At 40.2% G+C, this 23730-nt stretch overlaps 1 protein-coding gene across 1 annotated transcript; it reads right to left on the bottom strand.

The window, feature by feature from the left end:
• Positions 1-2701: 2701 nt before the first annotated feature.
• Positions 2702-23327, bottom strand: LOC102070344 (sodium-dependent neutral amino acid transporter B(0)AT1). The gene is made up of 12 exons (XM_005482938.4): positions 23126-23327; positions 15008-15148; positions 13400-13537; positions 12303-12484; positions 11438-11548; positions 10548-10660; positions 8033-8161; positions 7134-7290; positions 6770-6974; positions 6038-6197; positions 3553-3715; positions 2702-2999 (listed from the first exon to the last, which is right to left on the bottom strand). The coding sequence occupies exons 1-12, from the start codon at positions 23325-23327 to the stop codon at positions 2793-2795; spliced, it is 1908 nt and encodes a 635-aa protein (XP_005482995.1). The 3' UTR covers positions 2702-2792.
• Between the last annotated feature and the right edge of the window lie 403 nt (positions 23328-23730).

The raw sequence follows: 23730 nt of genomic DNA, 5'->3' as shown, positions 1-23730 counted from the left end.
GTTTTATGCAGGGTGACAGAAGGATCTTGGAAGAAAGGTGGAGCTTTCTTTTTATCTGATGCAAGGGGCTGTGTCATTACCAAGGATGCAGTTTAAAGACAAAACCAGGAATTATTTATATATAGAGAGTTACCACTCTTGCCTTTTTTGCAGCTGCTTCTATAGTTAGACAGCTTGGGAATATGTTGTTAATGGGTAACTCAGGATCAAACAGGTTTTTATTTTCTGTTCTCTGTCAGAGAAGTGTGACACTGAATATAATTAAAAAGAAAACTTTGCAGCAGACTAATTAAAATTGCAAAATACCTGTAAAAATCTGTGAATAAAACATTGGCATTTCCTGTCTTAGTTTATTAATAGAAGTAACTAAATGAAGTAATCTTTTCAAAATACAAAAATTCAATTAGAAAAAAGGAAAAACAAGAAAAATTAGACGTTGTGTGTTCAGACATTAGAATTTGGTCCATTTTCACAATAGTTGCTAGAAGTTAATCACTTCCCACCTGTCAATGAATCCCCAGTGACTATTTTTATTATTCATTAAATAGTTACTGATGAATGCAAGAGCCGAATGCTTTCCTTCAATTGAAAATATGTGAGAATATTTTTCTGTTTTCTTTCAATCATACCAGGGTTTTGCTGGTGTGCATACCAAATCAGTTCACACTAAACAGAGCAGCTAGTCAGCTTGCTTGCCTCAGTAAAGCAACAAACAGTTTATGCCTGGATACCCCTCTCCAAATGGGAAGAGTTTCTAAGTGAAGGTGAATTGTTTTTCCCAAAATAACAGGTGAATTGTTTTCCCCAAAATTTCCCCTGCTCTGCTGCTAAGCACACAAATGGGATCAGGTTGCAGATCATCCAGCCAGGAGCCAGTTTGAGATCAAGGCTTCATGATTCTCCCTGGGCTGTCAAAGCTCATCTGCTTGCACCTCTGCAAATGTCCAGGCTCACAGATAGAGCAACTCAACTTCCCAGTGTCTTGTCCAGGATTGTCTCAGAGCTGCACGTTCAGTTTCCTGCTTCCATTGGGACCTCAGTAGCAGTAAAAACTTCTGGACACACAGAGTGGTTTGGCAGCCCTTGCACAGTGTCAGTGCTCCCAGGGCACACACCACCATCACTCCTTTCCCTGCTGCTCTTCTGATCAGGAGGTGCCTTGGGCTGGGCTTGGGCCCTTCCAGCAACACCCCAAATTCCACGCCTGGCACCACAGCCAGCCACCTCACACATGGTGTTGCTCGTTCCTGGTTGCTGAGCTTTTTATCAGCAGAAAAATCAGACAAAAAATGTTCTTCCTATTAAAGAATAACAACTTCAAATAGTTTAAAGAGTTACTTACATTAATGTAATTTTTTTAAAAATGAAAATTAAATGTAAATTAATTTAATAATTCAGATTCTGTGGAATGGGCTGCCCAGAAGAGAAGCTGTGGATGCCCCATCCCTGCACGTCTTCATATCCAGGTTGGATGGGGCTTGGAGAAACCTGGCCAAGTGGAAAGTGTCTCTGCCCATGGCAGGGGGGTTGGAACTGGATAATCTTCAAGGAATTTTCCAACCCAAATCATTGATTCTATGATTCCATGAAGTACACATGCAATGTGTACTTTACTCTCAATTTTCAATGCAATGCACTTTACTCTCAATTTACAGGAGATAGACTACCCTAAAGATACATTCTGGAGTAAGTATACCCTAAGTGTACCTATTCCTTTTAATAGAGTACATTGATTACAACCAGTATGAGGATCTAAACTGGATCCATTCTTGTTTCAAAAGGTGGGTGTAGGAACTGCTGCAAGGTAATACAAGTGTATCACTGTGCATGTACACAGACAGTTGTATGGAGAGGATCATCCAGAGGGGACATGGACACTGCTCCAGGCACTCTGCCTGGGTGCTCTAACAGTGCCCCTTTCCTCTCTGGTGGCCACAAGAGGAATGGGATCCCTCACTGAGCTCCACTGGGTCACATGGAAGGAAGTTTAAAAATTCAAATAGTTGTCAGGTGTGTGTGTTTGTGTATGTACATGAACCAGAGCCACCTACCTTGATGGCAACAGGGAGCAAGATTTGCACCTTGGTGTGCCTTGGATCTCCCATCAGCATGGATCCCCCAGGCAAGTGGTGCACCCCTTGCTCACGGGTGCCACAGAAGGCAGATTTTGCTGTTTCCTGAGCTGCTGCTGCCCCATTGCAAGATTACCTCTCCTGTCATCAGCAAAAGCAGCACTATCTGCTAGGAACTTGGAAGTTATAGGCAATTTATAAAATATATAGAATTCTGAATTAAGTTGTCATTCTCATACTTAGAAATGTTTTTATTAAATATTTAAACTTCTCTATGAAACAAATAATATTAGTGGCTTTGTGCAACACAGTGGTATGTAAAGTAAAAACAATTTAATGTGCAAGAGAGGACAGCATTAAGTTACCCTTCATATTGGCCACCCAACCAGAATGATTACACATGGAAGAGTCACTTCATGCACAGTGCATTCCCAAGCACAGGGGCTAGAAGCCAGTTTCAAACAAGCTGGCTTCAGAACCAGAAAGGGACAAATTATTTGGCCTGGTGCCCCAATCACTTGCAAATGTCACTTTTTTTGCTTCCAGAAGCCAGGCCATCAACTCTTCACGGTTCATTGCCTTGTTATGCAAATGTTTACCTGGAAACAACACATGGTTACCCTTCAATGAAAATAAAATTAACTCCAGATTCATAAAAATATATTTTTTTTACTTTCCTCACTGACAGGGCATCCTTCCACATTTGAAAAAACAAAAGGTTTATGATGTATACTTTAAGTTTCCATTAATGGAAGTCTCAGATGTAGCGATGAGGCCAGCACGATCATTTTTTTTCTGACAGTGGCTCCTGATGGCTTTGTAGATGGCAAAGGCAGGGATGGTCACACTGGGCACTCCAGCAAGGATTACAATGATAGCATACACCCAGGGGGGATATTCAACCTTCTCTGTTTTGGGGAACTCCTCCTGAAAGAGCAAACAACCAAGTTGTAGAAAGTCATGAGGAGCAAATATCTGGGACCATGCACACATTCAGTAATTCAACAGATCAAAAATGTAATGAGGACATTGGCCAGCCATAATGGCACAACAGTCTGCCAATTCCACAGCAGCTTTCAGCTCAAGGGTTTCCAGCCTCAGCTGTTTTGGGCTTATTTTTACTTTAAAGTGATGTAAAGAAAATGGCATGAAAGCAGTAGGAGCCAGGAAGGGAGATGGGGGACTGGAACACTTCCTTGGCACAAAGGAATGTGGGCAGGGGGGGCCTGAGAGGCCACCAGGGCCTTATGGCCAATCAGCCTTTTTGTGGGAAGGCTGAAATCAAAGGGTGAGGGAGGGCCAAAACATTAATAAGAGGGAAGTGAGGTTGCAAAAGAAAAGCAGTCCCATTTCCATGTCTTGTGGCAAGTTTGCCAGAAAACTGTTTCAGGTGGAAGATGAATATAACTGACAATGACTATCACATTAAAGAAGAATACTTAAAATAATTATAAATAAATATTTTGGTTTACACACTTACATAGTTAGGGTCCCAAACACTGTAGAGCAATTCTTCGTTGACTTTCACCACAAAATAAAAGAAAAAGATAACTAACATAATGAGAGGACTGATGAGTCTCCAGGTAATCTGCCAGAAAATGTTGGGCTTGTGTCCAGTCATGAACTCAATATCCTTGTTAAACCTAGAAACAAAAAGCAGGAGGTTCAGACTAAAAAGCTGGCCAGGATAAGAGAATGCCTGCTCATAAACGGGGAAATCCAAACTACCCCTTACTGTGGTTCCCAGGAATTTGCTAATGTCAGTTTGAGACCAGAATTTACAAGATCAGGAGTTAGACCTCACTAGTTCAAATTAAGGCACATATCATTGCAAGTTTGGAAAATTATTTTTGGAGATGTACTATCTTGGAGATATCTGTGAGGCATATGTGAAATAGCTTCAACAGAAAAGAGTCAGTGCAGATGGATTTTCCCCAGAACATATTGCTTCACAATTTTTTGATAAGTATCTCAGAACTGCATAAATTAAAGGGAGTGATATAATATTTAAAAAGATCAAAAGCAAATAAAATAATTTAATCATTAGATTATAATACAGTGTTTGTCTAAATTTGGATATCTACTAGTTTTCTCAGGCTGAATAATGAAACATTTTTTAACTTTACACTTTATTAAAAGCACCTAAATTGTGTTATTTGGATAATTCATGGAACATGCAGTGGTCAGTGGGGCAAAAATATTTCCACAAGAAGAAACAAGCCCTGCATTGAGAGTGGTAATGTCTGCATCATTCCTGAACCAATTTATGTCTTCTACATATAATGCAACACCTTGTGCACACACTTCTTAAAAAATAGTTTGGAAGTTTAGTTTGGAAGTTTAGTTTGGAAGTTTCACGTTTCTCCTTTAGTCCTTTTGTCTGGATTTCCTGCATATCCTATAGGAATAACCCTGAGGGGACTATTGAGTTGATCCTTCAACTACGAACAACACACTGAATCCACTAGAATCTCAATTACTATGGGAATTTATTTTATCTTTTCATCCCTAACTTCTGAGATCTGAGTGTCTTAAAAGCCATGGAGCCCCTGTCCTGACTGCAGTGCATGTTTAGGTGTAGTTCATGAGTGTCATGGATGACACACATGTTCTCCTTCAAGCAACAGAGCCATCTTTCTAGCAATGACCCTTTCTCAGAAAAAGGTCACATCTCCAGATGAGGAAACTCATCTGGAGCAGATAACACCACAGTTGGGCAGCCCTGAAAAGCTCTGCTCTCAAAGAGGGCTACAGTGGTGTGTACTGGCCAGGAACATTAAAGTTTGGTATGAGGCATTTTTCTGAATCAAACACAAACACACACCTTGCCCCCACTTTATGGACTCAACCTATGCTTGCGTCCTGGGAATTATTTTAATTTACTTTATAAGGAGTTCAGAGATTTTAAAGGGAAGGAAAAGTGATCTACATAGCTTTTTCTGGCCTTAACAAATTAAAATAAGCCTTCTTTCTCAAGAGTACACCATCTAATTTACCTAACCTGATTCATGCTTCCTTAAGTAGCATAAAAGTATGGGAAAATGGGTCACAAGGGCATTCACCCCACTGCCAGGAGCAGTAGCTGAATCTGGCACAAGTTCAAGTAAAACTTGTGGGTGATTGAATTCCCTGTACTTTATTTCACATTTCTTATGTTTTTATTACAAACATGAAGATGTTGAGACTTGATTTATTACACCTGTAGAAAGTTGAGAGGATAATTTCTCACTGCTCCAACTGATAAAGTCCTGGATTTATCAGCTAAGAACGTATCTCAGTAGCCTTGATTTGCAAGCTGCTGTAAAGTAATGTCTGCAGCCTGCCTGGAGATCCCTGTGTTGGAGAGCATCATTTAGCACTCCCTGTAAACACTCCTGGCTATAACTCTGGGTTAAACTTTCAGCTCGGTGCCAGTGTGTGTGTACTTTGCTTCTGCTAATTAAATGTTTAATGCCATTATCCCGAAGAAGAGTTATTATAAATGTCAGCAGATTTAAAAGGCAAATGGTCTATAGTGGCTCTTATGTAACTGTTGCAAATATCTACATTCTGATGCCTACTTTAAAAATAAATTATTTGCATTCATATTAATGCACTCCATTGATGCCTAATATTCTCTTGCAATATCTTAGGGATACGTTTATTTGAACTAGTTGTTAAAAAGCATTATTTATTATAATGTATTATAGTTATAATTTTTTATATAATATATACATTATTTATTATAATGTATATAATAATAAAGTGGAAAGCTTTCACATACAAGTACTTGGCAAGCATTATTTCTTTTCGCTGAGAACTCTTTAAAAAACCTGAAACATATAAGAACCCTAAATTATAGCTGCATAATTTCATTGATTTCTATAACAGAAATTCTGTGCACAGAGATGCAGTGAGATTGTAGCTATGCAACAATAATCACTTTATGCATTGATATCAAGTAATGGTTACGCTGTATTTCATACCTGTCTATTCCATAAATGTAGACGACTGAAAACATCTCACAGAATGCAATTATCAGCAGGGGAATAGAGCCAGCATAACCATCAAACAGACTCAGCCAGTAATTACCAGAATTCAGCACAAAAATGAAAGCTATCAAATAACACACCAAACAAACGAGACCTGTGGAAAAAAAAAACAAAAACAAAAACAACAGCACACTTAGGTGTGAAAGTGAAAACAAAATGGGAAAGAAAGTATTTCCCCAGTAGCTATAAAGCTTAAAGAGTAACTCTTGCAGCCTGAAGGCCACCACTTTATTTTTTAATGGCACTCTGGGGAGGCTGGCTTCTGTTTGGGTAAAACTCTCCTAACATTACACAGGTGGTAAACAAAAAGGGAGAAGGCTGAGGAGAGAAAAGAGGTCCTCTTCTCCATAGATGATGGGATAATGTTGCTCTGAGAAAAATCCTGCCTGGTTGAAGGACTCAGGTCCTTCAGCTTCCCAATGGAGGAGTCAGTGGTCATCAAGAGCAGGCTGATGGGCAGGCCTAAAGGTTAACAGCTGCCTGCAGGCTCAGAAGGAACCTCACACGAGCTGCCCCATTGGGGAACATGGAAAATCTTCAGTAGATTATCTGGGAGTCTTATACCATTCCAATCAGAAGGTAGAAGTGAGGTGGGCTGTTTTTTCAGCACATAGGCTGCTCTCTGGGCAGGGTGGGGAGGTCACTAGTGTCTAAAAATGCACTTACCAGTAATAAGTTCCTTAGGCACTCTGGGGGATATAATCTTGAGATCTTGTAAAGGCACAAGCACACCTTCCATATTCCCAAACATAGATGACAAACCCAAGCAGAAGAGCATGATGAAGAAGAGGATGGACCACAAAGGTGAGACAGGCATTTTGGTGATTGCTTCAGTGAAGACAATAAAGGCTAGGCCAGTTCCTTCAGCTCCCTGGGGAAGATTTAGGATCATTAACATCACAAAGCATCACACAGTATATTTAAGCACACTTAAATATAAATTGGTAGTCACTAGACTTGGCAATTAAATAGTTGCTATGCATTCCCACCATATTTAAGGTATCAATATCTGTTAGGTTGTTAAACTTACATCATTCAGGAAAGTTTCCAGATCACAGGTTTCAAACTTGAGGGTTGCAAAAGTTGCTGGATCAGTCAAGTTGCACAGCTGCTGCATTTGTTCAAAGTTATCTTGGGTTACGTTACCTTCTGGCAAATCAAATGCATTCATCAGAGTAAGAATATTCCTGAAAAAGTGAAATGTAAGGAATTTGAAATTATTAATTTGTAAGCATCATCAGGATTCGTTTACATCATCAAACAAGTTACTAAGAGTACAATATCAAGATTGGATTTGACATTGGAAAGTCCATCAGATGTGCATGTGCAATTTTCTTTCTTACAAGGTGAATATATATATATATGTCTCTCATGGCATAGATGATTTTAAATGGATGGACACTCTAGAAACCCATGCAGGATTTGGGTGCTTGTGTTAGCATTGCAGACTAAACACCAGTCCCCAGACTGGGTGGTTTATGGGAATGTCTAAGTTGTCTGCAGCTGCGAATCATGCAGCTTCACAGCTGAATGTGGAGGAACTAGACTGGAAACCACAGAGTCTGACTGCCTGGGTAAAATGAGGCACCTCTGATGAGACCTGAGCTTTTGAGCTCTCCAGGAGGAAACCTAAGCACGTAGCTAACACAGGAACCAGGGAATATTACATTCATGCCCCAAGTCAGCATGGAGAATCATGTAAAACATATTTATGTCAGAAATAAGGTGACTTAAACAATTATCACTTTCTATGGGATTTGTTCCACAAGATTCCATATTTTTATGAGTAATGAGTGGTTCTGATGCCATGTGAGTCAAGAGCTGCAATTATTCATAAATGATAAATCCATTGTCAGCAGGCTAACAGAGCTGCCTCAGACAAACAAACACCTGCTTATTCTGTGGGGTTTTTTTCCCCCAATAACTCACTTGTCAAAGCAGTCATCATATCTTGCTGTGGCTCTGAACCCAATGATGGAGTATATGACAGTGGCAGCATAGATGGATGTGAAACCATTGATCACTGAAACGATCACAGCATCTTTCTCACAGTTGTTGCTGCAATTCAAAGAGAAGAAACAATGGATGTCAATTACATTCCTAAAATAAATAGTGAAACTGGCTGCCAAGACTAGGTACAGCAGTGTGCTCTCTAAAAGCACACAAGTAGTACTGTTAGATTTAGTAAATTAAAACTTTGTGCCTTAAGCAATTTAATAGCTATGAGTTTGGTTTCTTTTGGTGTTTTTTTTCCCCTTCAAATAACGTGTTCATAAGGAATAATTGCCTGAGCTGTTTTCATGTTTGATTCATGGGAAGTAAAGTATGAGGGGCAAAAGAGTCTCCTCCTTTTCAGGCTTGTCATGGATGTGTGCAGAAACACATTGCCACAGGCTGTGCCTTCACTGCTGGTGTATTTTTTTCTGCTGCAAGGTGAAAAGTTTGGGCTTAAATTCAAATATCAGACATGAAAAGTGAGCACAAGTTCACTTTTCATAGCACTTGGATATGGTGCTGTTCCCAAGAGCACTTGGGAACAGTTTTGTTTGACTGTTGAACAAAAGATGGTTCAAAACGTTCCCAAATTTTGGAAGAACAATGTAACATTATGCTGAAAAGATGGGACAGAAAAACTCTTTGTAGAAATGCCTCTGCTGCAGGCACTTCTTGCTAGTATGCCTGTGCTAATGCAAAGAATCTGCAGAGCCAGAAACAGACTTTCATCTGAGGGACAAGATAAAATATCAATATTAAATTGGTTAATCATTGTGCGAGAAGGCTGTAAAACTGCAGATAACTCATTTGTCCTAGGCAAGAAAGGGGTATTGAGATAAATTTGATGTTGTCATCTTTAATTTTCTGAGCATGTTCAAGAGGAGAGACAAGCTTGTGCAAACCAAGATCTATCACACTGTGTCCTTTCCCCATTTACAGTATTGGAAATAGGCATCTCCTGGATGTAGGACATTGAATGGAAATTCCTTGCTGTAGTCTTCTGTCAGGTTTTGCAATGTAACATGAGATTCTCAATGACAGGCTTGAAAAACATTTCTTCCTTTTAGAGAAAGTAAGATGCTCAAGCTCCTTCTCATCGTGAATTACTGAATCCTTGACAGCATTGAAACATTTTGTATTTTCGGATGTTTTTGTACTCCCAAACCATCCAGGGGCAGACTCACTGACCCCTGGTCCAGCTGGTGCTGGATTGCAGATGGCCCAACACCACAGGGTAACACTGTGGAATTTGCATGGGAATGTTCTTACTTATATTCCTTGGGAGTTTGGTGACTTTGTTCAGTCCCCTCCTTAAGTCATGAATCATTGAGCATTGAATGAACATGGCCTGAATGCAACTGCCCTGTGTGTTGGAAAACCCAGAGGACACTGCTCCTTTTCTTTGTGTCTTTTGGAAAGGTGGATGCTCCCAGGTCTGACTCCATGGCTGTGGGACATTGACTTGGACCTTAGGCAGGGCTTGACACCTCACATTGAGACTTGCAGACACCAAAAATTTCAGGTCTTTTCAACAACACCTGAAATCAAGAGTGGTGACAAAGAACTTCCTCAGAGACTGAAATGCTGCTGTGGGGTAAGTGAATCCTAACCAAAACTGAAACACAGATCTCTGAATGCACGACCAAACCACATATCCAAAACTTAATTCAGAGATGTTGTCCTGTTTTGAAAAGGAAGTGAGATTTTGGGAGTTTGGTGGTCAAACCAATAGGTGCTGAAATTTGGTCACGTCTCACAGTAGACACTAGGGAGAATATATTTTCATGGGGGCACTGGCATTGCGCCAGCGTCAAACCATGACAGATGTTTATCAAAAATATCACATTTAGTGAATTCCAGACAGTTTTCCTTTCAATAGTTCTGAAGGGATGGCAGGCACCAAGAGGCATTGGTAGTTGCTACAATATTTTATGAGAGAGAGTGTAGAATATAGCACTGCATCATAATTCGCAGGCTGGGTCAGTCTCTGGGTGATGAGATTTCTCACTCCCTGGCCCAAAGCACACATATAAAGGAATTGAATTTAAATTTCAAGATTAGATATATCTCTTCATCTCAAAGCTAAAGTTTTAAACTGTGTTCTGTGAATTGATTTGAAAGATGTGCTTTACCACCTGCTCTGAGACCAAGGGCATCACCATGCACTGAGCACTCCCAGAGAGAAAACTCCTGCTCATCAGCTGGTGCTGGGCAGCCAGTCCCCTTCTTCCTATCCCGCATCACCACATCTTTCTCTAGGAAGTCAGCCAGAGCAGGGACATGAAATCTTGTTTTGGGAGGGCTAGGAGCAGTCAGAGGAGATGCACCTTACATCTGTGAGGGGAGGCTGGCGCAGACCCAAGCGGCACAACAGCAGGGCAAAATAAAGATGTTTCATTTGAAAGAATGAAACATTCATATAAAATTTGGGTTTTGCCTGGCTACTTACTGAACAGAGTTGTAACTGGAGAATGAAATGAGGCCTCCAAAGGCCAGGGAGAAGGAGTAGAACACCTGAGCTCCTGCATCCAGCCACGTCACTGGGTTCGCCAGCTCACTGACCTGAGGCATCAGACACACAGCTTTAAGCACATCCAACATTGCTATTTAAACTGAGTATGACAGATTTGAAACAACAATTAAAACAAGAACATTAACCATGCAAGACTCACTGTTCTTGAAGAATTTCAACAAATAGGTCAATATTTTTGTCAAACTTACTTTTTTTTTTTAATAAAAGAAAACCTATCTGAAGTTTTTATGTAAGTATTTTGAAAATTGATTAAAAAAATGCTTTGCATAGCTGACAGCTGCCATGCCTGGTTTCAGAAAAGGTGTTTATTACTAAGCATTAATAATGATCATTCAGAGATCTGCTTATGGAAATGATCCATGTTTTAATTTTGTTTAAATACTGTTATATTATTTAACCTTTCTCTTAGTTTTTTTTTTTTTTTGTTCATATGTTTTGTTCATATGGCAATTAGGTGGGTTCTACTCCCAAATACATGATTTATGCTTTAAATTTAGGCTGGTTCTTAGGTAGAATACAAGAAAATAAAACAAGCCAAATAAATGACAACCCCACTGCTCTGTGATGATCATTCAACTCATTAGAACAGCTCTTGATGGAGGATGGAGAGAGAGAGGAAGTATTTGTGTGTATGTATCCTCTTCATATCCAATGCAGAGGATTCGCCTCACAGAATCAAGGTTTTTTAAGATGCTTGAGGGATAGGTAGAAAAGCACCAGTGGGGAGGACTAATTTTCAATCAGTTGTTAATCACAGAGAGGACCACAGCATGTTTCACTGAGCAATGGCCCAAGCAGTGGCTTACATTAGGGGTGAAGAGATACACAATTCCGTTGGTTGATCCCTTCAGCGTCAAGCCACGGATCAGGAAAATGGTGAGCACCAAGTACGGGAGAGTTGATGTCACATACACAGCCTGTACCAAAAAAAAAATGTCAATAAACCACTCAAATGAAACAAAACACTTGAATTTTTAAAAAAAGTTTAGAAAATTGGGAAATAATCAAGGTTTGCTCAGTAACAATAATGGCAAGCTTCAAGTAAGCCACAGTTAGCATACTACAGTAAAAATGTTCAATGAAGTGATATTTGTAGTACACATGGATAATAAACACTTTTTTAGTAATAGTGGCCTTTTTAAGAGAAATTGTCATTGTTGGAATTCAACTCAGATCATTCAAAAGCAGCATCAAAAATAATGTATACCCTGAGACCAGACTGATGGAAGGATGGACTCTCAGGACTTTGCTGAATGTTGGTCCCTCTTTTGTAGAAATAATATTTAGGACTTGCACAAACACAAATAACTCTGTATAGGTATGTTTTGAAGAAAATAGCCATAATAAAAAGAGAGTCCCTTTATCTTGCATTAAAGATTATTATTAGTGTTAAAGTGATAATACCTAAAAATGTGTTACTAGGACCTGTATAGACAAGGAAGACACACAAAAAGTTGATCACAAAAATCTCTACATAAATCAAATCAAGCTAGATTCCATTTCATTCACCTTCATTCTTCAAAAAGCAGTCCCAGTGATGACACAAAATTTTGGACATGCTTTCACTCAAAAACCAGACAGCTTCTACAGCATTATTAATTCTGTATAAATAAGGGATCACAATTGTAGGATTAATATCATGTCATAAAAAGTTCCCCCAAGACAAAGTACCTTTCCTGTTGTTTCAATGCCTCTGATTGTGCACACGTAGAGCACACCCCATGCACATGTTAAACACAGCAACAGCCACCACTGGATGCTGCCAGAATCGCCAATGGAAGTGGAGATGTTCAATGTTTCTCTGTACCAGAAGTAATCTACAGGAGAGCTCTTGGAACACTCTTCTATATAATCTGTAACCACAAAATGCTTGTCATTCAGTACATCTTTTATTTACTTGGGGAAAAAGAAGCTAAATAATTAATATCAGTGTTTTAAATTGTTCCACTTCATGCCAATGGATTTGTTGTTGGCAAATTTTCAGATTTTTGGAGGCTAGTTTCATGGCAAAATAAGATATTTAAAAGACAGCTGTTTAACAGGTATTTTAATACAGTGGCTCTTCTCCTCCCACACCTCCTTCAGCGATATCTTTTCTCCTGTTCTGTGGGGCATTGTTCAAGGTCTTGTCAGCTCAAGTTGAATCCCCAGCTCCCTGCCCTGTGCTGGCCTGTGCAATATTCTGCCCTGGCCTGCCCTTATATGAGGCTTTTCATGCCTGTTGTGGGAGGAGAGGGGCAGAGCACTCTGAACAGCTGCCCACAGACCCAGCAGAAAAACCTGCTTCACACAGAGTCATGCAGGGCTGACTATGGAAAACAAAGCTGCTGCCACCAAGCAGTCTCCAAGCAGATGTAGACTTGTCATAATGAGAGGTACAGGTGTTTCAAATGGATTATGCTTTTTTTTGTCCTTTTTCAATGTGCTAATGGAGGGCTGTTGAAGAGACGGATGACAGATATTGCTTAAATCTGGAAAATGTTAATGTTTATACTAGGTCTGCACTTACTGAATATTCCGAATATGAACGCATCTGTCAAAATCTACCAGGAGGTTTCATAAGAGAAACCAAAATTTGCCTCAAAGATTACATGCTGGCCACATTTCATTTAATGTGAATTTGTACAAAACACAAGTATCAAATAGTGTAATGTGCCTCACAGGACTGCCATGCCTTACTGCTATTTCACAGAAAGGCTCATTTACAGTAACTGATAGAAACAAAAATCTGTGCTGTGCAACAAAATAAAATGTTTTATGAAATATACCTGTTCTGTTGTCATTGAGAGGACAGTTACTCCATGGCAGGGGTTCTTGGAAGGAGTTGAAGAAATACCACATCACCCAGGCAATAATAGTATTATAGTATAAGCCCACCAGGAAAGACACAAACATTGATGCTATGCCTGAAAAAAAATCAGAAGACTGTGTGAATTGCAACACTCTTGTCTTCAAGATATATCAAAGCACACAGTATCAAACCCAACATTTCCCTTCTCATTTTGGATGGAAAAAATCTGACACATTTTGGATGTAGGTTTATCACTGTGAATTTTTTGCCTAAAGGTTGGACAGGTGAGTCCTACGTAGAGTTACATCCTAAAAGCTCTCTGAGACTGAAGGTGATGCCCACTTTGGAGCCAACTTTATGAGAGGACAAATTCCCTACAGACACCACACAATCCTGTTCACAGCCTTGCCAGCTGATATCCAGGGAGTTTGGGATGCTGGGCACATGTAAAGCTCAGCTGACTTGGAATTTTGGTGTAATGAGACTGAAATATCTCCTTCTCCCACAAGGTCCCTGCAAAGTCAACAGGGGTGGTGTTGTACAGGATGGACAGCTGCCAGGAGTCACAGTCTGTGACCAGGTACAGAATTCACCCTGGTATCTGTCCTTCTCTGCCTGTTCCCAAGTAATCAACCTCTGGTGACTTCTCTGGTAGACAGTAAATGCTAATCATTAGCTCCTGAGAGCTCCTAGGTTCTAAAGACTCATGAAAAATTCCAGATGCAATGAACAATTATCTTTTGTAACTGATTTACAAATGCAGTGGGTGCCAAAGCAGCCTTGTTCCCTCCCTTTCGAGTGTGTGGTGGAGGTTGGAAGGGATCTCTGGAGGTCACCTGGTCCAACCCCTGCTCCAGCCCCGCCATCCAAAGTTGGTTGCCCAGACCATGTCCAGGCAGGCTTTGAGTATCTCTGAGGCTGGAGACCCCAGAGCCTCCCTGGGCAGCCCATGCCAGTGTCTGCCCACCCTCACCACATTTCCCAGTGTTCAGAGGCACCTCCTGTGTAAGGAGGCAACTGTGGAGGTTTTTGTGTTGTGTGCACAATGCTGCTTTTACAACATTATCAAATGGACTGTTGTACTCAGAAGTTTGGTACCGTGGTGAAGAAGTGTTTTCTGCAAAATACTGTTTCTGTGGCTTATGGAATGGCAACACTCAAAAGCAAAAAAGTAAAATTAAGTGGAGCTGAGGTCTATCAGATAAAGATTCAAGTAATATTTATCCACAGAACAGTTACAGAACAATTTTTGGCACACCTAAAAATTCATCCTAATGGTAAAAACCATATTTTCTGTATTAACCATACCCAGTATGGATAATACAGAAAATATCTCTGAGGTCTGAAATTGGTCTCAGATTAGGGAAAAGTTTTAACAGGACCCACAGTACTTGGGAATGTAAACACAAAATTGTAATTTTGCTTTATCGTGATTAGTTTGACCTATCAATGGAGAGCTACGAAGAGGGGAAAACTAATAGATCCTGAAATCTCTTATGGCACACCAAAATAAAACCCAGTAGATTTGTTTTTTAGATCATCAGTTCAGAGATTTGTGCTTTCTCAGGCAGCTTTTTTGACTTACCAACCCCTTTCAGGGTAGGGTGGATAGAGCTCCATACACCCACACTGCCTTTCCTCAGCCTTTGACCAATGGCAAACTCAAGATGAAGCAGGGGGATACCCTCCAGGACTAGCAAAATCAGGAAAGGGATCATGAAGGCTCCTGGAATGGATAAGAAAAATATCAATTCCAATCAGTGAAGTAGTAAAACAAAACAAAACCATTAGGCTTGTGAGATGTGATAAGCAGCCTGTAAGGACTTGTGATATGATAAGCAACCCTTTGTGGAAACCCTTCCCTGTTTTCTGAGCAATGCTTTTCCTGATTGCCCAGGCAGGGCACTCAGTTACATCTGTAGTTTCAGGCAGCAATTCTTATTCTTCACACATAAACAGAAATTACACACTCTCAAGGTTAAAATTTGAAAAAGCTACCTTTGTATCGCGAGTGAGGGAAAGATAGCTACTGTCCTGGAATGATTTCCCCCTTTTTTTTTTCCTGCAAAAAATTATGGTTTTATAGCCGTGACTCATGCAAAGTGTATGAAATAGCTGAATGAACTAAGCAAAGTACCCCTAAATACTAGGCAGGAGCCTTGGGCTGTCTGCCTGAAACAACAAGAAGTTCTTGGCATCTGTTCTCAACAATGTTTGGGTTTGATTAGAAGACATCTGTAGTGCAGGGTTCAAACCCTGTTAATGATGATAAAGTTGGTTAGTATAGGACAAGTATTCTTAGTTTTTTCCTGAACAAGGTGTACCTTGGATATGGGAGGTACCCCAGAGCAGCACACTGCCCTGTAAAAGTGCAGCGTCAAATGCCTGAATATTGCTGCACATTAGAATTATTGTTATCTGTCATCACAAAATGGCTTTATCTCCCTAATCTAGATAGGAGCAATTAATCAGAAAGCAATGAAAAGAATGCAGATCAGAATGTTAAGGGTTCAGGTCTGAGTATTTACTGACTTTTTCCTCATGTGTGCAATGAAAATCAGATAGCAAGTGAAAGAGGAAATCTGAAGACTGAAAACCATTCCAGAAACTGAAATTTACTTCCTGGGGATTCCGAGCTATCAAGCAAGCTGGTGAGCTGTGAGCACAGAGCACACCTTTTTAGATTTTTTCCTTTCTTCTTTTTGTGTCTGTGCCAAGAGAGTCATGGGACCCCTTTATCTGACTGCTCTGTCATAGATATGTCATACTTAAAGACTTCTTCTGCAGCATCTTAATAAAGGGAACTCCATAAGCACCTGGAGGAAATCCCCTGAGGCTGATACAGCCGTAAACACTCTTGCCATGTCCACCACAGAAGATGGTTCAACTCTGAGAGTCCTGCAGCAAATCTTACCCACTGTGCTGTCAACAGGGAGAGCTGTGGGGTTGGGACTGTGCTGCTGCTGAATCTCCCTGACTTGGAGGGAAAGCCAAGTCTGCTCAGACTGCTGGAACTGCGTGAGTGGAGGTGGACTGTGCACTTCAGTGAGAAGAAGTGGATCCTAAATCAGAATATCAGCCTGCCTGCTGTCTGCTGAAAGCAAAAGGTTCAGACTACCTTTGAATGCTCTCTAAAGCTGCTCAGAAACAGTCTGGTCTTCTCCCCTTCTGCCAACAGAGATGACAGCTATCTAAAAAGCTTTTTCTTTGATAGGTATGATAAGGAGCAATTGGTCATAGCTTGAAAAGACTATAAAGATTGTATACTTCCTTCTTCAATAAGATCTTTGACCAGGGACATAATTTCTAATCAAGTCCTCAAGTGATCTTACCGTGACCTGACCAAAAAAGGTGATGTGTCTCCATTAGGAGCACTTCAGCTGAACTACTTGCCAGTCCATGCTGAGGTTTCAAGGCATGATCTAAAATCACTGCAAGATGAGTTTCAAAGGGTGACAAGGACCTTTTGCAAATGGGGAGTGTTTGGATCAGGTAGCCGTACAGATCCATCTTCTGGACTTGACTGTTACTGTTGCTCAAGAAGGGCTTTACCAGAGAGAACTGAGAGTGTGGTGTAGCAGAGACCTATATGGCGTCTGAAAGAGCAGGTAGCAAAAGACCCAGATGAGGCATCCACACAAACTCTGCCAGAGACTCCATGTGTGGAGGTTGTCCCACTGAGCCTCCCATCAGGAGGGGGAGGATGGAAAGGAAGCCATCAGGATGTAAGGGGATGGAATGCAACAGTGAGGGAGATCTCATTGCATGCACTGCAACAATCTTGCTTACTATGAAAATGAAAGTAAAACAGTTATGAGAAGTGTTATTCACAGAAAGAGGGTGGAGAATCTGCAGAGAACAAACTATTTGAAGCCAAATTTGCATGCATTGCACATCTAATCAGATGAACAGGGGCCCTTAAGTGCACATCACTGCATGTTCCAGCACAGCTAAGGAAGTCCATAAAGACAAAATGGGACAAGCCTTTAGAAACTGAAAGGACAGACAGCCAGTTCTTAGCAGTGACTGAGTCTGACACAGTTTCAGTGAGTCCCAGACCTTCTGCCAACGTGGGCAACACCTTTGCACTGTCAGCAGTGATGCCAGGCACAGGTGGATGGGGAGTCCATTGCCATTTCTGGCTTAGATGCCTTCCAGGTGACAGTCAGCACAGCACGGAGAGAGGGCTGCCCTGTTACATCTGACAGCAGTACCTCCTGCAATCAGTACATTTTAGAAGTCCTTGGAGTGGTGGGAAACAGAGGAAAGAGCCTTGTTTCAAAAGAGATCCTAGGTACTCAAAAATTGGAGTAAGCCCTGTATGTTTCACAGGTTTGTGACATGGAAATACAGTCAGAAAGACTTGAGTCAGGAATTGCCTGCTTCAGCACTGACACCATTTGTAACAATATCTCAACTAAGACCACAATGCTAAATTTGAATCTGCAACTAGGGGAGTTCACTTTCCTCAAAACCAGGGTGGATCACCATAGTTCCCTCCTTCCTGGCTTTACAGAAGAGCCACTTCTCTCCAAAGTGAGGCAGCAGCAGCCTGAGGCTCCCAGATCCACCCAGAGCTGCTCCCCACTAATGCAAGGCTGTTCCTGCAAGGACTAGATGGTCTCCTGAGAGGGGGATGTAGCTGAGATGGGAGAAGTGAGGAAGAAAATAAATGAGATACTCTTCTTCTTGGAGATGATGTCCACAAAATCCTTTTCCTGAAGAGATAGACTGACACAGAAGAAAGAGAGGAATAGTCAGAAAAGTTGGAAGTTTAACAAACATCTCTACAAATAAATAATAATGAATCCTTCAGTCTTTGACTAACAAAAAGTATGTCTCAGTTTTTCTTCTGGCTTTCCTCTGAAATGTTTTCAGTTTGTCAGTCTACATTTTTACAGTAGTAACTACGTTTTAATGCAAGCAAGATGAACTACACTGATTTTAAAAATTGATCATTTTTTAGTAAGAAGGTTTTTTGTGTGTGGCTAAATGGCATGCTGTATAGAAGTCTGAGAGTTCCATGTCTGTAGAGCTACCTTTGGCAACTGGCTTCAATAAAAATATCTTTTTTGGTGCACTAATCACTTTTCAGTGATTAGTCATTCACCCTGATGTGTGGCACATGCCACAAAGGACCCAGCATTTTGAATAGCATTTTATGTATTTGAAACTACCAATATTTAGCTGTAGGAATATTGTTATATTTTCAAGAGAAATAAAATTATAGCTCTCAATGATATATAACACTTTTCTCTTTCTTGGGTTCTTTGGTTTCTAGGGTTCAATTCTAGTTGCCAGCTCAGAAATCCATCTCTGCTGCATTTTCTCTTTCTCTCAATTTCTCCTCAAGTTTTCTGAAAGAAGCTATAATGGAAAAACAATAATTTGACTTGGCAAAGCTGCCATATAGAATCATAGAGTCATTATGGTTGGAAAAGACCTCTAAGATCATGGAGCCCAATCACCAACCACAGTGCCCACCACTGCACCCTGTCCCCAGGTGCCACACCCACACACCTCTAAAACACTTTCAGGTACACATGGGACACAAAAAAATAAACTAATAATAATAAACTGAAATACTTTTCAAGCTGCCACAATTTTACCATCCTAACAAACGAACCAATGATCTGAAATCAGACACCATATATGTGCACACAAACAATGACTGATATTCTAGTCTGAAAACCTTACAATTGAGCTATTAGATTCTCATCCTGTTTCAATACTGTATTTCAAAACAAATAATATTTGGTTTGAACATCTGTAGAGCTGTTTTTTCCTCTCTAATCTAAGAGGTGCTTATGTCAAATTGAAAAAAATCATTATTGCTTGCACACAGTTCATCACAAAGGGAAGGCAGGCAGGCTTCAGATGGAGATGTTTTACTGTACTAACATATTCTGAGACCTCAGCTGTAGCAACATGTTATTTCATCAACTGCTAGGTGAGGAATTGCTCATGTCATTGCTGTCCCTTCTTTCAGTGTGGCATGCAGAGAGATAAAAAAGTTCTGCCTCATGCAGTGGCAAGGTTTCCACATGTGAGCTGTAGAGTTAGAGACTTTTTTAAAAATCGATGGTTTAAACATTAAATATGCATCCTCCTTTTTATAATGGTCATCAGGGATAACATGAAAATGTTTAACAGTTGATTGAATGACATGTTGCTCAATAAAGATTAAACAAAAGCTATGAGCAATGTCAGAGACAGCTATCAAATGAAGGGAAATTTCAATCTCATTAAGCTGGTGAAATCACTGAGGCAACCACCACGCCTTTTACATTGTGTGCATATTGAACTCTATTTCGTCTTTGGTAATGATGGATTTGACAACTTTTAAGACATTAAAGGATAAAATGTGCTTTGCTCTACTAAACTTCACTGGAGTAAATTTTCCATTTTAAAAAATATAAACTCATTATCTATGACAACAAAAGTAAGTAAATTATGTAACCACCAATTAATTTTTGTGTAGTTGGGTATCTCAGTGTGAAAACACTATCATAGTGCTGTGCTTAGGAAGAAGCAGCTCTTAAATAATTCCAGATTTAAGTTCAACATCTGAAAATAAGCATTATTTATAAACACAGTGTTCCTAACTACCTTGACTGCAGACAATTTGCAGAGAAAAAAAATCCACCTTTTTTGAAGTCCAAGTACCACACAAGGGTAAACTTTATGCTTGACTGTAGTCCATTTATGTTTCATAAGGGATGTAAAAGGTACAACCACTGGTTCACAAAGCAGGTGGACACCCAATCTCATTCAGGAGTGTCCTTGGCTGAGGTACTCTCCACACCATTGCTACCAGACCTCACCCATCCAAACTGATCCAAACATTCATCCATATAGTCAAAAAGAAAGAAGTTAAAATAGCAAAGCCAATCTTTAGAAATTAAAAACAATTTTCAGGAGACAGTCTATGTAACCTTAATTCTGCACATATCTAATATCTGATATGTGGTCCCACAGGACTTTTTCACACCCACTGCAGATATTTCCTGCACAAAATATAGCTGGTTCGTTTCGTTTTGTTTTTTTAATTTCTTAATTGACAGCCATAATCCACCATCATATGCAATTTGAGCTTTAGGACTCTAAAATAATCACTCCAGGAACAATCCAAGGAGGAACATAATCCCTGTTCCCAGTGGGAGAGCAGAAACAGGGATTCCAGCTGCTCTGTACTAAGGATTCAGTGAAGACGTATCTTGAAGACACATAGGATGAGGACAAACACCATCCAGGATAAAGGCACTTGAACTACTGGGGCAGAATGGAGTTTCCTCAGTGAACTCACATTTGCTTTCCAGTGGATAATTTGGAAAAAGGTGCATAATGTTACAGTTTTACGCTGCTCTGTTATAGAGGCACATCTGTGTCCCTGAGTGGACCACACAAATCTAAAGATGAATGAATCACCTTGGCCACCATGCTGAGGGGCAAAGACTAAGGCAAAGCTTGCCCAAAATGCCCAGTAAATACCATTTCAATGCCCAGTAAATACCATTTCCAACTGGATGTAGGTGAAGCTGGTTAGAGGGAGCACAACTGAGGCTGGGTGTCATACACAGTGACTACCACAAGCATCCTGTTCTGGAGTGGTTTTATGGTGTCAGGGAGTTCCCTTCAGCAATCTGACAGCTGCAATCCCAGATGTTGCAGTGCTGCCTCTACTGGGTGCTTGGTATGCTGCAAACACGGCTGAATGGGAATTAGAGATGCAGGAGCCACAAAACTTCATGAGGCAAAAACTGTCTCAACACCAAAATATCCTCAGAAATAAGAACTTTGGGTTCTTTTTTTATAATACAAATAATCACATGTTCAAATTCAAAGACATCCATCCAAAAAGCAGGCAGTATTTTTTTTTCTGATTTAAGGGAGAAGTTTGAGAACAGAAATTGTCATGGGAGGAGGACAGTGGTGGCAAGAGCTGGATTTAGACCTACTATGAGAGGCTGAGGTGTACAGCAGAGGAGGAGGAGGAGGGATTGCACAACAGCTCTCCATCCTTATGTGTGATGAAGGATGGAGATGTAATGCCTTTCTAAAAGGAAGGCATTACTTGTATTTATTTATATGAATCACAGCATTTGGTGCTGTGCAGAAGAATATTAGAGAAGGTAGCAAGTCTAGCTAGAAGAACACACGTCTGTGTATTAGCTTGTAATTCCTTTCCTATGTGCTCCCTTTGAGTAAGAGAGTCCCAGGGGAGAAAGAACCCAGGGTTAACTGCTGTCAGTGTTCCTGACAGTGTTTCCTGAGAAAGAACAAGTTACAGGATGATGAGAAAGAAAGAGAATTGCTGCCAGAGGACTGACACACACACAAGCAATTCATAAATCTTCACTGACATCAGTGATAAAACCATGATCTATACCAAGTTCTTTGCATTTCCTGGGTGCTTGCTTTGCAGCCGCATTTCACATGACAATGGAAAGAAAGACTAAAAAGATAGGAAGTGCCTATAAATGTACCTTGGAAATCCAGGCATGTCCACTTTCTAAAACCAAGTTTAAAACCCTGAGAAGCCAATGTGTATCATCAATTTTGGAGATACACATCCAGTTTTTTCAAATTAAAATTGTCAAATACAGAAACATTTCTAATTGTGTGTGTGCTGTAACTTTTTTGCTACAAGAGTTGACTCTGCTGCAAATGACCTCCAGTTTGCACTGCAAACTTTAAACATCAGCCCATGCTAGAGAAATCTTAATGATAACAGCATCTCTTCTTGCAACTGCTGTTGTCCCTGAGTCTGTGTGAGCAACTCCCCACAGAGCCCTCAGTTGTCCCTACTCTAACAAGGAAAGCAATTTCTAAATATCTCACCATGCAAAAAAATATTACTTTGAAATACTGTTCCTTAAGCCAAAAATTTTCATTCAAGACCAAATATTGCAAAGGAACAAATATATTTTACACATATCCCAGAGTGAAAAATGGACAATAACCAGATAGCAGACAAAAAAGTCAGTAAGAAAATGAAAATTTATATTGTTGTATAATATTTAAGCAATGGTTCAGCTCAAAGTTACCTTTCAAAACAAACAGCAAAAGAAAACAAAATTTCTAACATGGCCATTCAGTCCTTACCTAAACCTTAAGGAGTTCCAGTAAATTATGCAGTAAATAATATATGCTTGGATTTTAAATGACTTAATAACACCAACTAAACAAATACTTTTAATGTTGACTTCATTCAGGCTGGTAATCCTAGAACAAATTATACAAACACTCACTCTACAGGGATCAGTCCAAGCCCAATGAAAAACCTATTCTAAAAAGATCATTTGGTATCATGAGCAGAATAACAGTCCCAAGTTTATTAATATTTTAAATACAGTATCTATCTATATCTATCTATCTGTCTATCTATGGAAAGCAACATTGGGTTATTTGGTTTAGAATGAGAAGCTAAACTATGTACATGACAGTGAAAGACTCCCTTGTTCAGTCCTGTGTCCTGAAATAAAAACAGACCCTTCCTTTCCTTCCATCAGTAACATGACTTCAGAGTGTGGTCACGACCTGTGAAATTACCTTCTCTGCTATACAGTCTTCTAGAGAGATCATCCCTGTTCTCACAGCACCTGAACAGTTCTAAACATATTCCATTATTTGCTTGCCAAAAGAGAGATGAAACCTGGTTTATACCCAATGTTAAGTTAGTTAAGAAGTGTTAAAGACATACCTCCTCCATGGCTCTGACAGAGATAGGGGAACCTCCAGACATTTCCCAAGCCCACACAAAACCCTACACAGGTCAGCATATACTGTGCCTTGTTGTCCCATTTTGGTCTGGAGTCTGCCTCTTCTTTCTCCAGGACCTCAAGTTCAGCATGGGAGGGTATCCTGTCCTCCAGGCCAGGATTGGGCAGCTTCAGCTTTACCATTCTTTAAATTTCCTGCCTGAAAGTGCTGCCAGTGAGGGGTAATGAGAAAGGCAGCTTGTCAGAACCCTGCTCAAAAAGAGAGCATCTATTTGCTGCCTTCAGCTATATATACTGAACCTTTGGCACTGGACTTGTAAGTGCAGGCTTGTGGTAAAAAGAAGCGTCAGCAAATCATTCAATTGACCAAGTCAGCTCTGACACTTATTAATGCTTTATCTGCCAAGGTTTTATGGAAGTCTGTTCATCCAGTGGAATACATTGATTTCAGCTAATGTAATTCAGGAGATAATTTGGCTATAAACCTTAATCACCTGTAAGGATATGTAACACCCCTTGCCACTCCCCTGTTTAAACTCACTTAAATACAAATATAGATCTAGCAAATGAGGAATAGTGGGATTCC

This window comes from Zonotrichia albicollis, chromosome 1 (genome assembly GCF_047830755.1).
Source record: "Zonotrichia albicollis isolate bZonAlb1 chromosome 1, bZonAlb1.hap1, whole genome shotgun sequence".
Taxonomy (NCBI): Eukaryota; Metazoa; Chordata; class Aves; order Passeriformes; family Passerellidae; genus Zonotrichia; species Zonotrichia albicollis.
Note: the sequence above shows the minus strand (reverse complement) of the source record. Positions and strands in the feature narration are given on the sequence as shown.

Bases quoted from the DNA above. Each gene is read 5' to 3' on its own strand.
- LOC102070344 (XM_005482938.4), bottom strand. From the start codon at position 23,327: ATGGTAAAGCTGAAGCTGCCCAATCCTGGCCTGGAGGACAGGATACCC. The intron at 8,162-10,547 runs GTAAGTAGCCAG...TTTGAATTGCAG, and splicing joins TCCAGTTACAACTCTGTTCA to CAACAACTGTGAGAAAGATG. The intron at 6,975-7,133 runs GTAAGTTTAACA...AATCTTCCCCAG, and splicing joins TGGAAACTTTCCTGAATGAT to GGAGCTGAAGGAACTGGCCT.